The 19,422-nt window shown below is 41.8% G+C and overlaps 1 protein-coding gene across 1 annotated transcript in view; it reads right to left on the reverse strand.

The window, feature by feature from the left end:
* Positions 1 to 12,734, reverse strand: part of LOC119292589 (60S ribosomal protein L36-2-like) — a 47,407-nt gene extending 34,673 nt beyond the window's left edge. Inside the window, exons 1-2 of the mRNA XM_037571377.1 lie at positions 12,704 to 12,734; positions 12,540 to 12,601 (exon numbers count right to left, since the gene is read on the reverse strand). Coding sequence (XP_037427274.1) covers positions 12,540 to 12,601; positions 12,704 to 12,734 — 93 coding nt within the window. The remainder of the gene's footprint in view (positions 1 to 12,539; positions 12,602 to 12,703) is intronic.
* Between the last annotated feature and the right edge of the window lie 6,688 nt (positions 12,735 to 19,422).

Consider the following 19,422-nt stretch of genomic DNA (forward strand, 5'->3'; position numbering starts at 1 on the left):
TATTTACTGTAGTGATACTGGGCCTTCTACGAGCCGTAGAAACAGTGGGCCTTCTACAGGCCGTATAAGCAGTGGGCCTTCTACGGGCCATAGAAGCAGTGGGCCTTCTACGGGTCGTAGAAACAGTGGGCCTTCTACGGGCCGTAGAAACAATGAGCCTTCTATGGGCCGTATCATCAATGGGCCTTATACGGGTCGTATGATCGATTGGCCAAACATGGGCCAAACAAACCGCATTATGGCCGTAAACGGGCTAGAGTTGGAATCGTCCGTTCATGGGCCGACCATAACGAGCCATCATTAATAGGTCGTATTTGATGACGCTATGAAAACGGCCCAAAGTATTAACGGACCACAAACGGGCGGACTGTAACCACGGGCTGAATTTGGCCCACAAGCAGAAAATGACAGTATCGGGTCGTAAGTAAACAAATGCTGGAAATGGGCCCAAGAATAAATGGGCTCTGAGAAGGCCGAAAGATAACATGGGCTGGAAATGGCCCAACGGAATAACGGGCCGTTAATGGGTATAAAGTGATACACTGTTCTTTACGGGCCAGTTTCACCATTGGTCGTTAATGGGTGTAAAGTGATACAGTGTTCATTACGGTCGAGTTTCACCACGGGCCGTTAATAGGCCAAGAGTTATGTAGGGCCTCATATGGGCCGAAAGACGTCATGGGCCATACATGGGCCAGAAGTGAAAACAGGCTCGAATCATATTGGATGGCCCAGATGACTCTACTGGGCCTAATTCGAATAGGGCGTAACGGGCCTTGGGTTAGCGGGCTGTAAATGGGCTGTATGCGAACATGTCGTTAACAGGATTTCCATGGGCCGGCCTGCCACCTTTTGACCAAGTCAAACGGGTCGGTCTTTTCACAGGAATGGGCCTCTGTTGGGCCGTGCCACATGTCGACGTATCATAGGCGCCTTCTGTCCAATGAGTGGATGGCATTTGTCCCAGCGATGAGCCGACACGTGTTTCCTCCAGCCAATGATGATTTTACACGTGGAAAATCCCCATTGGTTGGGGCTGTTAACGGGTTATCGGATCCAAAACCCAACCCGATAGCTTAACGGCGTTCCGTTATGGTGGATGCCACGTGTCGGTCACCCTTGATGAAAGCACTTCCGTGACGCGCGATTTATCGTCATGGAAGTGGACACTTCCGTGATGATAATTTTGGTAATGTCATGGAACACTTCTACAACAGCACAGGTATGACTGTCTTGATTCTGTCATAAAATCGTCATGGATGTACATGCATGACAGAAAACGCAACCTACTGTGACAAACACGTATCATCACATAAGTGTATTTTTTTGTAGTGCTGCTACGTGTTATGACCCGGTGATACGTCCATTTTGCATCATGCTTTTATATCAATATTTATTGCATTATCGGCTGTTATTACACATTATATATCAATACTTATGGTTATTCTCTCTTATTTTATAAGGTTTACCATGAAGAGGGGGAATGCCGGCAGCTAGAATTCTGGCTGGAAAAGGAGCAAACATTGGAAACCTATTCTGCACTGCTCCAAAAGACCAGAAACGCCACGAAACTTATTTTTGGATTTAATAAGAATTATTGAGCGGAAGAAACACCTCAGGGGGCCCACACCTTGGCCAGGAGGGTGGGGGGCGCGCCCACCCCTACTGGGCGGGCCCCCTGTCTCCTGGGCCCCTGGTGGCCCTCCGGTGTCCATCTTCTGCTATATGAAGGCTTTCACCCTGGAAAAAATCGTGGGCAAGCTTACGGGATGAAACTCCGCCGCCACGAGGCGGAACCAATCTAGAGCTCCGGCAGAGCTGTTCTGCCGGGGAAACTTCCCTCCGGGAGGGGGAAATCATCACCATCGTCATCACCAACGATCCTCTCATCGGGAGGGGGTCAATCTCCATCAACATCTTCACCAGCACCATCTCCTCTCAAACCCTAGTTCATCTCTTGTATCCAATCTTGTATCCAAAACCACAAATTGGTACTTGTGGGTTGCTAGTAGTGTTGATTACTCCTTGTAGTTGATGCTTATTGGTTTACTTGGTGGAAGATCATATGTTCAGATCCTTAATGCATATTATTACACCTCTGATTATGAAATGAATATGCTTTGTGAGTAGTTATGTTTGTTCCTGAGGACATGGGTGAAGTCTTGCTATTAGTAGTCATGTGAATTTGGTATTCGTTCGATATTTTGATGAGATGTATGTTGTCTTTCCTCTAGTGGTGTTATGTGAACATCGACTACATGACACTTCACCATTATTTGGGCCTAGAGGAAGGCATTGGGAAGTAATAAGTAGATGATGGGTTGCTAGAGTGACAGAAGCTTAAACCCTAGTTTATGCGTTGCTTCGTAAGGGGCTGATTTGGATCCATATGTTTCATGCTATGGTTAGGTTTACCTTAATACTTTTGTTATAGTTGAGGATGCTTGCAATAGGGGTTAATCATAAGTGGGATGCTTGTCCAAGTAAGGGCAGTACCCAAGCACCGGTCCACCCACATATCAAATTATCAAAGTACCGAACACGAATCATATGAGCGTGATGAAACTAGCTTGACGATAATTCCCATGTGTCCTCAGGAGCGCTTTTCTCATTATAAGAAATTGTCCGGGCTTGTCCTTTTCTACAAAAAGGATTGGGCCACCTTGCTGCACCTTATTTACTTTTATTGCTTGTTACTCGTTACAATTTATCTTATCACAAAACTATCTATTACCTACAATTTCAGTGCTTGCAGAGAAAATCTTACTAAAAACCGCTTATCATTTCCTTCTGCTCCTTGTTGGGTTCGACACTCTTATTTATCGAAAGGACTACGATAGATCCCCTACACTTGTGGGTCATCAAGACTCTTTTCTGGCGTCGTTGTCGGGGAGTGTAGCGCTTTTGGTGAGTGGAACTTGGTAAGGAAACATTTATATAGTGTGCTGAAATTTTCTGTTACTTGTCACTATGGAAACTAATCCTTTGAGGGGCTTGTTTGGGGCATCTTCCCCCCGACCAGTAGAGCAAAGAGTTGCTCCTCAACCTACTGAACCTACTGAAAATGTTCACTTTGAAATTCCTTCGGGTATGATAGAGAAACTGCTAGCTAATCCATTTGCAGGAGATGGAACATTGCATCCCGATTTACACCTTATCTTTGTGGATGAAGTTTGTGGATTATTTAAGCTTGCAGGTATTCCCGATGATGTTGTCAAAAGGAAGGTCTTCCCTTTATCTTTGAAGGGAGATGCATTGACATGGTATAGGCTATGTGATGATACGGGATCCTGGAATTATAAACGATTGAAGTTGGAATTTCACCAGAAGTTCTATCATATGCATCTTGTTCATCGTGATCGTAATTACATATATAATTTCTGGCCTCGCGAAGGAGAAAGCATCACTCAAGCTTGGGGGAGGCTTAATTCAATGTTATATTCATGCCCCAATCATGAGCTCTCCAGAGAAATGATTATTCAAAAAATTTATGCTCGGCTTTCTCTCAATGATCGCACCATACTTGATACTTCCTGTGCTGGTTCTTATATGCTGAAGACTATTGAATTCAAATGGGACTTATTGGAAAGAATTAAACGCAAATCTGAAGATTGGGGTTCCGACGATGGTAAGGAGTCAGGTTTGACACCTAAGTTTGATTGTGTTAAATCTTTTATGGATACCGATGCTTTTCGTGGATTTAGCGCTAAATATGGACTTGACTCTGAGATAGTAGCTTCTTTCTATGAATCTTTTGCTACTCATGTTGATCTCCCTAAGGAGAAGGGGTTTAAATATAATCCTCCCGTTGAAGTAAAAGTAGTTGCACCTATTATAGTTGAAGAAAAGACTATTACTTATAGTGATCCTATTGTTCCTACTACTTATGTTGAGAAACCACCTTTTCCTGTTAGGATAAAGGATCATGCTAAAACTTCAATTGTTGTTCATAAGAGTAATACTAGAACTTATACACCTCCTGAGCAAATTAAAGTTGAACCTAGTATTGATATGGTTAAAGATCTCTTGGATGATGATATAGATGGGCATGTTATTTATTTCTGTGATGAAGCTGCTAATATTGCAAAACCAGATGCTAAGATACATAGACCCGTTGTAGGCATGCCTGTTATTTCTGTTAAAATAGGAGATCATTGTTATCATGGTTTATGTGATATGGGTGCTAGTGCTAGTGCAATACCCTATGATTTATATAAATAAATTATGCATGATATTGCACCCGTTGAATTGGAAGGTATTGATGTTACTATCAAACTTGCCAATAGAGATACTATTTCACCAATTGGGATTGTTAGAGATGTTGAAGTCTTGTGTGGGAAAGTTAAATACCCTGCTGATTTTCTTGTTCTTTGTTCCCCACAAGATAACTTTTGTCCCATTATATTTGGTAGACCCTTCTTGAACACTGTTAAAGCTAAGATTGATTGCAAAAAGGATGTTGTTACGATTGGCTTGGATGATATGACTCATGAGTTTAATTTTGCTAAATTTTGTAGACAACCTCGTGATAGATAGTAAAGATGAAATAATTGGTCTTGCTTCTATTGTCGTACCTCCTACTGATCCGTTAGAACAATATTTGCTAGACCATGAAAATGATATGTTTATGAAAGAAAGAAAGGAAATAGATGAAGTATTCCTTAAATAGGAACCTATTCTGAAACATAACCTTCCCGTTGAAATTCTAGGGGATCCTCCTCCACCCAAGGGTGATTCCGTGTTTAAGCTTAAACCATTACCTAATAATCTTAAATATGCTTTTGTTGATGAAAAGAAGATATATCCTGTTATTATTAGTACTAACCTTTCAGAGCAGGAAGAGGAAAGATTATTGAAAACTCTGAAGAAGCACCGTGCTGCTATTGGATATACTCTGGATGATCTTAAGGGCATTACTCCCACTCTATGCCAACACAAAATTAGTTTGGAAAAAGATGCCAAACCAGTCAGAGATCATCAACGAAGATTAAATCCTAAGATGAAAGAAGTGGTAAGAAAGGAGATACTAAAGCTCCTTGAGGCAGGTATAATTTATCCCGTTGCAGATAGTGAATGGGTAAGCCCTGTCCATTGTGTCCCTAAAAAGGGATGTATTACTGTTGTTCCTAATGATAAAGATGAATTGATTCCGCAAAGAATTATTACATGTTATAGGATGGTAATTGATTTCCGTAAATTAAATAAAGCTACTAAGAAAGATCATTACCCTTTACCTTTTATTGATCAAATGCTAGAAAGATTATCCAAACATATATATTTTTGCTTTCTAGATGGTTATTCTGGTTTCTCTCAAATACCTGTGTCAGTGGAAGATCAATCAAAAACTAATTTTACTTGCCCTTTCGGTACTTTTGCTTATAGACGTATGCCTTTTGGTTTATGTAATGCACCTGCTAACTTTCAAAGATGCATGATGGCTATATTCTCTGACTTCTGTGAAAAGATTTGTGAGGTATTCATGGATGACTTCTCCGTTTATGGATCCTCCTTTGATGATTACTTGAGCAACCTTGATCGAGTTTTGCAGAGATGCGAAGACACTAGTGTTGTCTTGAATTGGGAAAAGTGCCACTTTATGGTTAATAAGGCATTGTCTTGGGGCACAAGATATCCGAGAGAGGTATTGAAGTTGATAAAGCTGAAGTTGATGCTATTGAAAAGATGCCATGTCCCAAGGACATAAAAGGTATAAGAAGTTTCCTTGGTCATGCCGGTTTTTACAGGAGGTTCATTAAGGACTTTTCTAAAATCTCTAGGCCTCTGACTAATTTATTGCAAAAAGATATTCCTTTTGTCTTTGATGATGATTGTGTAGAAGCATTTGAAATACTTAAGAAAGCTTTGATCACTGCACCTATTGTTCAGCCACCTAATTGGAATTTACCTTTTGAAATTATGTGTGATGCTAGTGATTATGCTGTAGGTGTTGTTCTAGGGCAAAGAGTTGATAAGAAATTGAATGTTATCCAGTATGCTAGTAAGACTCTTGATACTGCCCAGAGAAATTATGCTACTACTGAAAAAGAATTCTTAGCAGTTGTGTTTGCATGTGATAAGTTTAGACCTTATATTGTTGATTCCAAAGTTACTATTCACATTGATCATGCTCCTATTAAATATCTTATGGAAAAGAAAGATGCTAAGCCTAGACTCATTAGATGGGTTCTCTTGCTCCAAGAATTTGATTTGCATATTATTGATAGAAAGGGAGCTGAGAACCCCGTTGCAGACAACTTGTCTAGGTTAGAGAATGTTCTTGATGACCCACTGCCTATTGATGATAGTTTTCCTGATGAACAATTAGCAGTCATTAGTGCTTCTCGTAATGCTCCTTGTTATGCTGATTATGCTAATTACGTTGTTGCTAAATTTATACCACTTAGTTTCACATACCAGCAAAAGGAAAAGTTCTTTTATGATTTAAGACATAACTTCTGGGATGACCCACACCTTTATAAAGGAGTAGATGATTTTATTAGACGTTGTGTACCTGAGCATGAACAGGAACAGATCCTACGCAAGTGTCACTCTGAATCATATGGAGGACACCACGCTGGAGACAGAACTGCACATAAGGTATTACAATCAGGTTTTTATTGGCCTACTCTCTTCAAAGATGCCCGTAAGTTTGTTTTGTCTTGTGATGAATGTCAAAGAATTGGTAATATTAGTAGACGTCAAGAAATGCCTATGAATTATTCTCTTGTTGTTGAACCGTTTGATGTTTGGGGCTTTGATTATATGGGACCTTTTCCTGCCTCTAATGGATATACACACATTTTAGTTTCTATTGATTACGTTACTAAGTGGGTAGAAGCTATTCCAACTAGTAGTGTTGATCATAACACTTCTATTAAAATGCTTAAAGAAGTTATTTTTCCGAGGTTTGGAGTCCCTAGATATCTTATGACTGATGGTGGTTCACATTTTATTCATGGTGCTTTCCGTAAGATGCTTGCTAAGTATGATGTTAATCATAGAATCGCACCTCCTTATCACCCACAGTCTAGTGGTCAAGTAGAGTTGAGCAATAGAGAGCTCATATTAATTTTGTAAAAGACTGTTAATAGATCTAGAAAGAATTGGTCCAAGAAACTTGATGATGCACTATGGGCCTATAGAACTGCATATAAAAATCCTATGGGTATGTCTCCATATAAGATGGTTTATGGAAAATCTTGTCATTTACCTCTAGAACTTGAACATAAAGCATATTGGGCTATTAAAGAGCTCAACTATGACTTCAAACTTGCCGGTGAAAATAGGTTGTTTGATATTAGCTCACTTGATGAATGGAGAACCCAAGCCTATGAAAATGCCAAGCTATTCAAAGAAAAAGTCAAACGTTGGCATGACAAAAGGATACAAAAGCGTGAGTTTAACGTAGGTGATTATGTGTTATTATTCAACTCTCGTTTAAGATTTTTTTTTGCAGGAGAACTTCTCTCTAAATGGGAAGGTCCTTACGTTATCGAGGAGGTCTATCGTTCTGGTGCCATAAAAATCAACAACTTCGAAGGCACAAGTCCGAGGGTGGTGAATGGTCAAAGAATCAAACATTATATCTCAGGTAATCCTATCAATGTTGAAACTAATATCATTGAGACTGTATGGGTATGTGGTATATATGGGACACTTTCCAGAATGTTCCAGACTCCGAAAAGGAATAGGTATGTGGTACGGTAAGTAAACTGACTCCAAAACAATTCTAAAGGCAATTGTTATCAGTTTTGGAATATTTAAGAATTTTAGGAAGAAATAAGTAGTCTGGGAAGGACACGAGGCCTCCACGAGAGTGGAGGGCGCACCCACCCTTACTGGGCGCGCGCTCCTGTCTCATGGACACCTCATGTGCCTCCCAGACTCTGTTTTCTTGCACGTTACGTATTTTGGTCGGTAAAAATTCATTATATAAACTCCCGAAGGTTTTGACCACCGTATCACGCAAATATCCTCTGTTTTTGTTTCAAGTTGTCCCTGTTGTAGATTTAGAGCAAGATGTCTTCTCAAGAGTCAGACGGGGAGAGTCGGGTATCTCACCCGACACTAGGTCCAGGAGCAAAAAGGTATGCTTATCACTTTGGACCATCAACGGAGGATGAGATGGAGGCCGACTTGAAAAGGATAGATGCCATGGAGAAAGATCAAGAAGTCACCTCTCGTCTCCAAGCAGAATTCATGATGGGGGAACTACATAGCTTGGCTATTCCAAATTCGGTCATCCCTTCCAACTTTAGATTCCTTTCTTATGAAAATATGAAAAAGAGCGTCACTTGTTCTCCAGAAGCTATGCAGAATCCTTGGGTAAAGGGACCTTTAGCCGTTACCGGCAAGCTCTGCAAAGAAATTATGGGCCTCAAGCAACAAGTCAATAAGCTTGAGGAGGAGAATCGTATCCTGAGGGGCATCATTTCCAAGAAGATCATAACACCCACCGTGAAGAAGGAGACATAATTACATGGGTATGGGCACTCCCCTTGGCAACTGCCAAGCTTGGGGGAGGTGCCCCGGTATCGTATCACCATCACACTCCTATCTTTACTGTTTTATTTAGTTCGATCCTTTTAGTAGTATCTTGATCTAGTAGATTGAAGTTTTGATATCAAGTAGTTTTGAGTTTTGCTTTGTGATCTCTTTATGTAATCGAGTCCGTGAGTTATCTATAATAAAGATTAGTGTTGAGTCAAGGGCTTTGCTATCTTTCTATGATCTTGAGAAAAATAGAAAGAATAAAAAGAATAAAAGAGTTCATATTGATCTTATGGATAGTAATAACTTCACACATAGAAAGTATGAGGCATAAAAGTTGTTGAGAGTTGATAAACATAGTTTTGTTCATCATTGCAATTAATAGGAAGTAATAAGGAAAGAGAGGTTTCACATATAAATATACTATCTTGGACATCTTTTATTATTGTGAGAACTCATTAAGTATGACATGCTAAAAGAGTCGACGTTGGACAAGGAAGACAACGTAATGGTTTATGTTTTCTCACATCTCAGTTAAAGTATATTGTCATTGACCTTCCAAAACATGTTGAGCTTGCCTTTCCCCCTCATGCTAGCCAAATTCCTAGCACTAAGTAGAGATACTACTTGTGCTTCCAATTATCCTTAAACCCAGTTTTGCCATGAGAGTCCACCATATCTACCTATGGATTGAGTAAGATCCTTCAAGTAAGTTGTCATCAGTGCAAGCAATAAAAATTGCTCTCTAAATATGCATGACTTATTAGTGCGGAGAAAATAAGCTTTATACGATCTTGTTATGGAAGCAATAAAAGCGACGGACTGCATAATAAAGGTCCATACACAAGTGGCAATATAAAGTGACGTTCTTTCGTACTAAAATTTTGTGTATCCAACCCTGAAAGCGCATGACAACCTCTGCTTCCCTCTGCGAAGGGCCTATCTTTTACTTTATGTTTTTACTTTATGCTTGAGTCAAGGTGATCTTCACCTTTCCCTTTTTCATTTTATCCTTTGGCAAGCTCCTCGTGTTTGAAAGATCATGATATATATATCCAATTGGATGTTCGTTAGCATGGACTATTATTGTTGACATCACCTAAAGGTGAATGCGTTGGGAGGCAACACAATAAGCCCCTATCTTTCTCAGTGTCCGACTGAAACTCTATAACCACAAGTATTGCGTGAGTGTTAGCAATTGTAGAAGACTATATGATAGTTGACTATATGGACTTGCTGAAAAGCTCTATTCTTGACTCTTTGTGATGTTACGATAAATTGCAATTGCTTCAATGACTGAGATTATAGTTTGTTAGCTTTCAATGAAGTTTCTGAACCATACTTGACATTGTGAATTAATTGTTACTTGAGCATAAGAAATCATATGACAAAATCTATTTATGTTGTTGTTATAAGAATAATCATGATGCCCTCATGTCCGTATTTTATTTTTATCGACACCTCTATCTCTAAACATGTGGACATATTTTTCGATTTCGGCTTCCGCTTGAGGACAAGCGAGGTCTAAGCTTGGGGGAGTTGATACGCCCATTTTGCATCATTCTTTTATATCAATATTTATTGCATTATGGGCTGTTATTACACATTATATATCAATACTTATGGCTATTCTCTCTTATTTTATAAGGTTTACCATGAAGAGGGGGAATGCCGGCAGCTAGAATTCTGGCTGGAAAAGGAGCAAACATTGGAAACCTATTCTGCACTGCTCCAAAACACCTGAAACTCCACGAAACTTAATTTTGGATTTAATAAGAATTATTGAGCGGAAGAAACACCTCAGGGGGCCCACACCTTGGCCAGGAGGGTGGGGGCGCGCCCACCCCTACTGGGCGCGCCCCCTGTCTCCGGGGCCCCCTGGTGGCCCTCCGGTGTCCATCTTCTGCTATATGAAGGCTTTCACCGTGGAAAAAATCGTGGGCAAGCTTACGGGATGAAACTCCACCGCCACGAGGCAGAACCTTGGCGGAACCAATCTAGAGCTCCAGCAGAGCTGTTTTGCCGGGGAAACTTCCCTCCGGGAGGGGGAAATCATCACCATCGTCATCACCAATGATCCTCTCATCGGGAGGGGGTCAATCTCCATCAACATCTTCACCAGCACAATCTCCTCTCAAACCCTAGTTCATCTCTTGTATCCAATCTTGTATCCAAAACCACAAATTGGTACCTATGGTTTGCTAGTAGTGTTGATACTCCTTGTAGTTGATGCTTATTGGTTTACTTGGTGGAAGATCATATGTTCAGATCCTTAATGCATATTATTACACCTCTGATTATGAACATGAATATGCTTTGTGAGTAGTTACGTTTGTTCCTGAGGACATGGGTGAAGTCTTGCTATTAGTAGTCATGTGAATTTGGTATTCGTTCGATATTTTGATGAGATGTATGTTGTCTTTCCTCTAGTGGTGTTATGTGAACGTCGACTACATGACACTTCACCATTATTTGGGCCTAGAGGAAGGCATTGGGAAGTAATAAGTAGATGATGGGTTGCTAGAGTGACAGAAGCTTAAACCCTAGTTTATGCGTTGCTTCGTAAGGGGCTGATTTGGATCCATATGTTTCATGCTATGGTTAGGTTTACCTTAATACTTTTGTTGTAGTTTAGGATGCTTGCAATAGGGGTAATTCATAAGTGGGATGCTTGTCCAAGTAAGGGCAGTACCCAAGCACCAGTCCACCCACATATCAAATTATCAAAGTACCGAACGCGAATCATATGAGCGTGATGAAACTAGCTTGACGATAATTCCCATGTATCCTCGGGAGCGCTTTTCTCATTATAAGAAATTGTCCAGGATTGACCTTTGCTACAAAAAGGATTGGGCCACCTTGCTGCACCTTATTTACTTTTATTGCTTGTTACTCGTTACAATTTATCTTATCACAAAACTATCTTTTACCTATAATTTCAGTGCTTGTAGAGAAAACCTTACTGAAAACCGCTTATCATTTTCTTCTGCTCCTTGTTGGGTTCGACACTCTTACTTATCGAAAGGACTATGATAGATCCCCTACACTTGTGGGTCATCACCCGGCAATCCCATAGTGACAATAGTCAGGACACTACCCGGTGATGATCGTAGTTTGAGGAGTTCATGTATTCACTAAGTGCTAATGCTTTGGTCCGGTTCTCTATTAAAAGGAGGCCTTAATATCCCTTAGTTTCCAATAGGACCCGCTGCCACAGGAGGGTAGGACAAAAGATGTCATGCAAGTTCTTTTCCATAAGCAAATGACTATATTCGGAATACATGCCTACGTTATATTGATGAATTGGAGATAGTTCTGTGTCACCCTATGTTATAACTGTTGCATGATGAATGCCATCTAGCATAATTATCCATCATTGATCCATTGCCTACGAGCTCGTTTCATATTGATCTTTGCTTTGTTACTTTTCCATTGCTACTGTTACGATTGCTACAAAATTGCTACTGATACTTTTGCCACTGTTACCGTTACTTCCATACTACTTTTCCACTAAATATTTAGCTGGAGATATTAAGTTTTTCAGGTGTGGTTGAATTGACAACTCAGCTTCTAATACTTGAGAATATTCTTTGTCTCCCTTGTGTCGAATCAATAAATTTGGGTTGAATACTCTACCCTAAAAAACTGTTGCGATCCCCTATATATACTTGTGGGTTATCATCTGGATGCTCGCGGGAGGTTTCAAGGTCCACTTTGGAGATGCCCTTAGGGCATTTCCAATGCTGACCCTCAAACCACTCGCAATCGTTCGGACTGCATGGTCCAGACATGTTATATAATCCAATGCAGTCCTACATCGGTCTGCAAGGCAGTCCGAACGCACTTTCTCCCATAAACCGGAGACAAGCATGTGGGGCTTTGCAGGCGTCCGGATAGCAGCTACGCCTGCATCTGACCACCTTGGCCCACCCAAAACTGTCCTCCTTTGCCTACGTGCATTCCCGCCCGACGCCAGCTATCCGCATTCATGCCGCTGTAGAGTGGCCGCTCCCAATTGAGCCGGCTATGGAGCAGATGCGACCACTAACTAACACCGGCATTGAAGCGGTGTCCGCGGGCGCCGCACGCGACCCGTCCCCGGTGTCTGCACCTGTTCAATACCGGAGATGCGTTACTGAACGGGATGGCACGAATATCTACCTCACCCATTCAATGCCCCATCCGTCCATATGCCACCATTAAGCAGGCTCACCGACAGAGAAACTCACTTCAGTGTCACGCATTGACGCACCCAGACGCCTGGCCTCACAGGAATCTACTATTTAAAGGAAGCCACAACCGACTTACTCCACACCACAACACAAGCCGCTCCACATCCTCCTCCCTTGCACCACATCCGCCATGACAGCAGGCGGCAACGCTCTGGAGAGCCTTTTGACAGAGATGAAGCACGAGGTGGCCACCCGTACGGCCGCCTGGCAGAGTCGCCATGCTAGACGGATCAAGGTCGGCATGCCGGCCAGCTCGTCCAAGGTCTCCGACGACGAGGATGACCCCATGATGGAGACGGGCTCCGATGACACCGCACCGGAGTGCGTGCCTATGCATGCCGGCTTCACCATGGAGAAGGTGCAGTCACACTACAACGCCGCCATGGCAGAGGAGCAGCCTGCGTTGGCGCCTATGTCGGTGTTCCAACAGGCGCAGGAGGAACGGTGGTACGACCGGTTCCTCCTAGAGCAGCATCGGCTGGCCGAGCGCCAAATCGACGGTGAGCATGCGAGCAAGGATGTCATGACAGCCATGGCTGCAGTGAAGCCCAACTTCGTCGCGGAGCAGCATGCAATCTACGAGGCCATCCATGCTCAAGCCGCCGCTCGCCAGGAAGCGGTCTTCGTGGAGGCAGTTGCAGGCAATCGTGGAGGAGAACAATGCCAGTTACGCCTCCTACACACTGCCGATGAACTATCGGGCGGCCCGTTGGGCGGCGACAGTGCCGGCATCGCCATTTCCATCGCGGACCTCACGTCCACCGGCGACGGAGAGGTCGCGAACTCTTCCGAGGATGAGTAGGGCACGGGAGGAGGCAAGGCCTTGTGTCCCATGTAGGTCGGTCCGTCTTCCGTGTTCCACTCTTGCTCGTCGGAGACCGCACTTTCACTTCACGGGTCTTACCATCGCCGTTCATGGAGACGGCAAATGAAGGACGTGGTCGCCGATGCGGAATAGAAAGGAAGTGGACACCGGCCGGCCGCCGCCGTAGGATTTTTTGGTTCTAAATGTAATGAAAATCCGGCATGTTTGCATGAATCTCGATCGGTTTATATGAAAATCCGGCATGTTTGCATGAATTTCGTCCAGATAGTTGAAAAATTGTTTGAAATGTATACGGACAGCGTTGGATGACCGTCCCCGCATCCATATCCATAGACTAGTCCCCCTGTCCGCCGATGGATGCGGGAGAAAATTTACAGGTCGCCATTGGAGATGCCCTTAGCTCTTCCCTCAGCAAGCCAGGAAAGTGTGGACGAAAGTATGAGTTCTCTGTTATTATTTTCCCCCGACGAAGGAGCTTCCTAGTTTAGCGATAATTCATCCTGGAGCCCGGGCTCATCTGCTCCCGCTCAGCAAAAAATTCAAAAAAAAATACTAGAAAAATTCAAAAAATTCCAAATTTTTTTGTGGTGGTAGATAGTTTGACGCGTAAGGGGCGCCCCAAAATTCAACTCATTTGAGCATCTGAGCAGCTCTCGGAAAAAAAGACAAAATCAGGGTCTGTAAAAATGTGTACTGTTCACGCACTGTTTTGACGAGATTTGTCTTTTTTGCCGAGAGCTACTCAGATGTCCAAATAAGTTGAATTTTGGGGCGCACCTCACGCTTCAAATTATCTACCACCACACAAAAAAATTGGAATTTTTTGAATTTTTCTAGTATTTGTTTTGAATTTTTTCTGAGCGGGAGCAGATGAGCCTGGGCTCCAGGATGAATTATCGCTAAACTAGGAAGCTCCTTCGTCGGGGGAAAATAATAACAGAGAACTCATACTTTCCTCCACACTTTCCTGGCTTGCTGAGGGAAGAGCTAAGGGCATCTCCAATGGCGACCTGTAAATTTTCTCCCGCATCCATCGGCGGACAGGGGGACTAGTCTATGGATACGGATGCGGGGACGGTCATCCAACGCTGTCCGTATACATTTCAAACAATTTTTCAACTAACTGGACGAAATTCATGCAAGCACGCCGGATTTTCATATAAACCGGTCGAGATTCGTGCAAACATGCCGGATTTTCATTACATTTAGAACCAAAAAAACCGACCAAAAGATCAGGGTCTGTAAAAATGTGTACTGTTCACGCACTGTTTTGATCCGATTTGTCTTTTTTGCCGAGAGCTACTCAAATGTCCAAATAAGTTGAATTTTGGGACGCACCTCACGCTTCAAATTATCTACCACCACAAAAAAAAATTGGAATTTTTTGAATTTTTTTAGTATTTTTTTTTGAATTTTTTTCTAAGCGTGGGTGCAGATGAGCCCGGGAGCCAAAACTCCGCGTCCCTAGTTTAGCCTAGCCGTATGTCGCAACCGATAAACACAACTACTTTTCTGACAATTCCATCCTATAAAGCACGAACAGACATGAAGTTTTTGCACCTGACCTCATTTAAACTCGGGTGAATAGTAAAATCGAAAAATATTTTGAAAATATTATAAATATCTATTGACAAATGTTACAAGTTTTTGCAAAGTTTCATCATAAAATCACATTTATGGAAGTTCTGGCAAAAAAATCACGAAAGTATTTCGGAGCACTGACTTTTTTTGCCACGACTTCCACAAATGTGATTTCATGATAAAAAAATTCAATTTCTCAGAACACTTGTCAAAGTTTGCCATAAAAAATCATATTTTTTAAAAAAATAATGTTCTTCGAGTTACTGTTCATACCGAGCTCATTTGAGCTCGGGTGTAGAAGGGCACTTGCGGAACAGACAAACATATAGTAAGACGTTTTCATACCATAGTACTCCCTTCGTTTTTTATACAAGGCCATTTTAATTTTTTATGTCTAACTTTGATCATTAGTTTCATCAGCAAAATGTGAGTTATATGCCGCAAAAATTATATCACTGGATGCACATTTGAAATAACGGCTGATATTTTTAGCAATATTCGATACTGGGTTATTCATATCATTACTATACCTTCCCTTTAAGCCGAAAATTGCTACACAAATGATGGGTGGTGCCCAATTTCTAGACGACAAGATATAGATCCATCGATCACTTGGGTTCACGTGGACCGCAACCATTGTACACAGTAATTTTGTTTCAAGCCACGGTGATTCAAAAAGTGGGTTGGTCGCCTGCATGTGTTGATGGCTTAATATCCACCCCTTCTATCATGTTTTTCTATGACTTTCAAATTTCAATCTAGCTTTGCCATAGGATAGCCGTTCACGTGCCACTCCCTAGGGTGGTTCCGTGCGTTAACCTAGATCCAAAAAAGCTTCCCCACTTCCACTCTCTTGTCGCACTGTTGTCGGACTTGGCCGCAATGGCGGCGGGCCCATCTGTCGAAGGCAGTTGGGGATGATTGGGTGCGGTTGCGATCGGCTGGAGCTGCTAGGGCGGGACGCCTGAGCTCATCCGCTCGCGGCGATAGTGGATGGAGCTCCCTGGCCATGTTGGGCGTGCCGCTATGGCTTAGCAAAGTAGCCATGACAGCTGAGGTCGTCTGCTCACAGCGATAGTGGATGGTGCTCCCTGTCCATGTTGGGTGTCATGTTATGGCTTGGTAAAGCATGTAGTCGTGACGGGGTGTTGTGACCTGGCAGGGCTAGGGCCGCAGTGTTCAGTGTTGGTGAGGTTGCAATCTTTCGCGGAAGGGGCTAGATGGTGGCCTCCTGCCTGGCTGGATTTGGCTTGGTTTCCGACTAGATTTGGTGCTCTAGCGTCCGGAGGTCCGGTGGAGGTTCAGTAGGCGACTAGGATGTATACAGGCTCTCTGGTGATTCCACGATGGGATGGTAGCCTATGATGGTGCCGGTATGGTCAAAGCCTTGGGTTGCTCCTAGGCTTGCACCGCCGGTGGTGGTCCATGTAGATCTATGCGGCGCAACACGTGGCGCCTGCTGGCTCCAGTATGGTAGTGGTGTGTTCGTGGCACCGTCCCCGACATAGGTGCTCGATCCTCCGAACAAAACTTTTGCTCGACTTCAGTCGAGGCTGGTGGCAAATGATGCCTTTGGGGTGTGATCGTGCTTGTTAAAGGCATCATACAGGGGATCTGGTATCTCTCCCATCCTTGAGTTCTTGTCTCCCAGTGAAAGACGCGTGTAATGGTGACGCTTGTGGCGTCATTACTTTTTTGGAAGCATTGCTTTGGAGTCATGTCTTGTGAGTGTTGTGGCTGATAAGGAGTGGGGAGCGATTTGGTGAGAGTGGAGTTGTTCTTTGTGTATCTGTTAGGACAGATCGCTTGGATGACTATGATAGGTAGTAGGAGCACCCTCTACATACAAGGAGTGCCAAGCAAGTTATGTTAGTCAACCTCGTGGGATCAAAGCGGCGTAGGTTTGTTCTATGGGACATATCATTCCTCTCTGATGTCGTCGATGTTCACAGTTATGCTTGTGGACACCCAGACTAATACAACAGTTTTCGATGTGCACTCCAGTGGCGACGATGGCGTCCGAGTGCCTGGCAGGTGTACTATGGGGTATTGGCCTTTGGTGTTTGTATTTATTGTGGTGCTTTAGGCCTTGTCTAGATAGGCACTGTTTAGGTTTTCTCTCGGTTTTCCTCAATAAACCGAGCAACCCATTTTCATTCTTTCTTTTTTGGCACTCGCTTTTATGCGATGCATTCCTACTTCAGTGGTGTTCTTGTAATACCCTTTTTAATAAATGAATTTGGCAACTTTCCTGCCAACATTTTTTTTGTTCTACCTTTTGGACCGAAAGTCCAGTTTCTCTTTTGTTACATATTCGTGTTCCTTGCGACGAGAGCTTTGAAATAAGGCCACTCTTGAATACATTTTGACAAGTTTTGAAAACCTCGTCAAGTCTCAACCATTAAAACTTGATTAAAAATGGAGGATAAATTCATCGAGATTTAAATACTAAACCCTAAACCTAAAAGCAAATGGAATTTGGTAAAACTTGGTAACACCTTAATATTAAGACTATCAAGTTTTAATATTTGACCTTTGTAAATTTTAAAAGTTGTTAAAATGTTTTCAAGAGTAACCTTGTTCGAAAGTGTTGGATGCAAGAAACAAAGATATGCAAAAGAAACATAAATTTTAATTTTAATTTAAAAGATATAATAATTTGAATTTGAAGGTGAAATGAAAAAACATGGGAGGGGGACTGAAGAGACTGCATGCATGGACCCGTACAGTAATTAAACCCTAACACATGCATTTATTTTCGAATCTTGATGCAAATGTAGGACTGCCAAAGTGCCCCACGAATTTCCCAATGAAGAAACAACGACCAAAAGGAAGAGAATGAATTAAAAAGGACCCTGCTGCGCAAGACAAATTTGAAGACATAGAAAGACATGCTTTCCACTTTGTAAGTGTCGTGTGTCCCGCCCGTGAGGAACATAGGAAACTTCTTAAAGAGATATAGGATAGATGCACATAACTTTATTCTTTCAAAATCCACTTTTGTTAGTTTTTTCTGACGGAAAACCAGTGGCGCTGTCTAGTGGACAAAGACGACACAACAACATGTTAGGGTCTACAAAGTTGGCCAAGCCACCTTCCTCTGTATAGTAGTAGCAAAATGAAACTTCTAACGCAAAGTAGAGTCAACTCCTTGCCACATACTACTCCAAGAAAGTACATGAATAATCATTTAATTACATTAGGATTAATTTGAACTAATTACGTGAAACAGTTACTACCCTGTTCCAATTTTAATGACGTGCTAGACTCATTTGATTTTTTCCAAAATAATTGGTGTGATGTACTTACTAGTCTAAATCGTGTCCCCTTCTTTTTTCCTTATTTCACCTCCCCCTCTCGGTACACTCGTCTCTTAGGCCTTGTTTGGATATGTAGTTTTTTTTGTGGATGAATATGTGGTTTAGCCGAACTAGTATAACATAACAAACTAAACTCATGTTTGGGCTCTCTTAACAATTTTGTTTGGCTCTGTTCCTTAGATTCTTTTCTCACGACACGCCCTTGCCCATTCACATCATTTACCAGTTACTACGTATTTGCTTTTAAGTTGGAGTAATATGGTTAGCATGCCTTCAAAATTTCAAATTAGAAGCCATGCATATATTATTGAATAGTAAAATAAAAGAACTTCACTTTATTTTTTGAGAAAATCAAAGAAACTTAACTACTCTAGTAAGCTTTGATCAAGTGGAGATTTAGCTAGCAGTGTAAAACTGGGGAAGAGACTAACCATATTGAACATGAGTCAGCTTGAGTCTTGCCTAGTGTGGCTTGGGCACGTGGTGACTTTTTGAAACGTGAACATTTTCATATTTGTGAACATTTTTTAGGAAAACACAGATCGTTTTTGAAAATGTAACATTTTTTGGATATCTTGAACATTTTTGAATCTGTCAATAACTTCTGAAAAATGGGAGCTTTTTTGAAATTTGAAAGTGACCAAGTTTTAAAAAACAGGAACATTTTTAAAAATGGGAATATTTTTTGAAACTCCAACTTTTACTTATGGAAAGTGAATTATTTTTTGCATATGTGAATAATTTTTTTAAATGGAGACATTTTCAGAAACTCCAAGCAAAATTTGAAATACGAACAATTTTGCAAATTTGGGAATAGTTTTCAAAGACAGGATCATTTTTTAAATTCTTCGTTTCCTTGGAATGAATTGCTCAACTACTTAGGTAATGAAAGAAAACGTTCATCAATGATCTTTCTTAAGAAAAGATAGGGTATTTTACAAATCATGAATTTTTTTGAAAAGAAAAGGAACAT

Source organism: Triticum dicoccoides, chromosome 4B (assembly GCF_002162155.2).
Source record: "Triticum dicoccoides isolate Atlit2015 ecotype Zavitan chromosome 4B, WEW_v2.0, whole genome shotgun sequence".
NCBI classification, from domain to species: Eukaryota; Viridiplantae; Streptophyta; class Magnoliopsida; order Poales; family Poaceae; genus Triticum; species Triticum dicoccoides.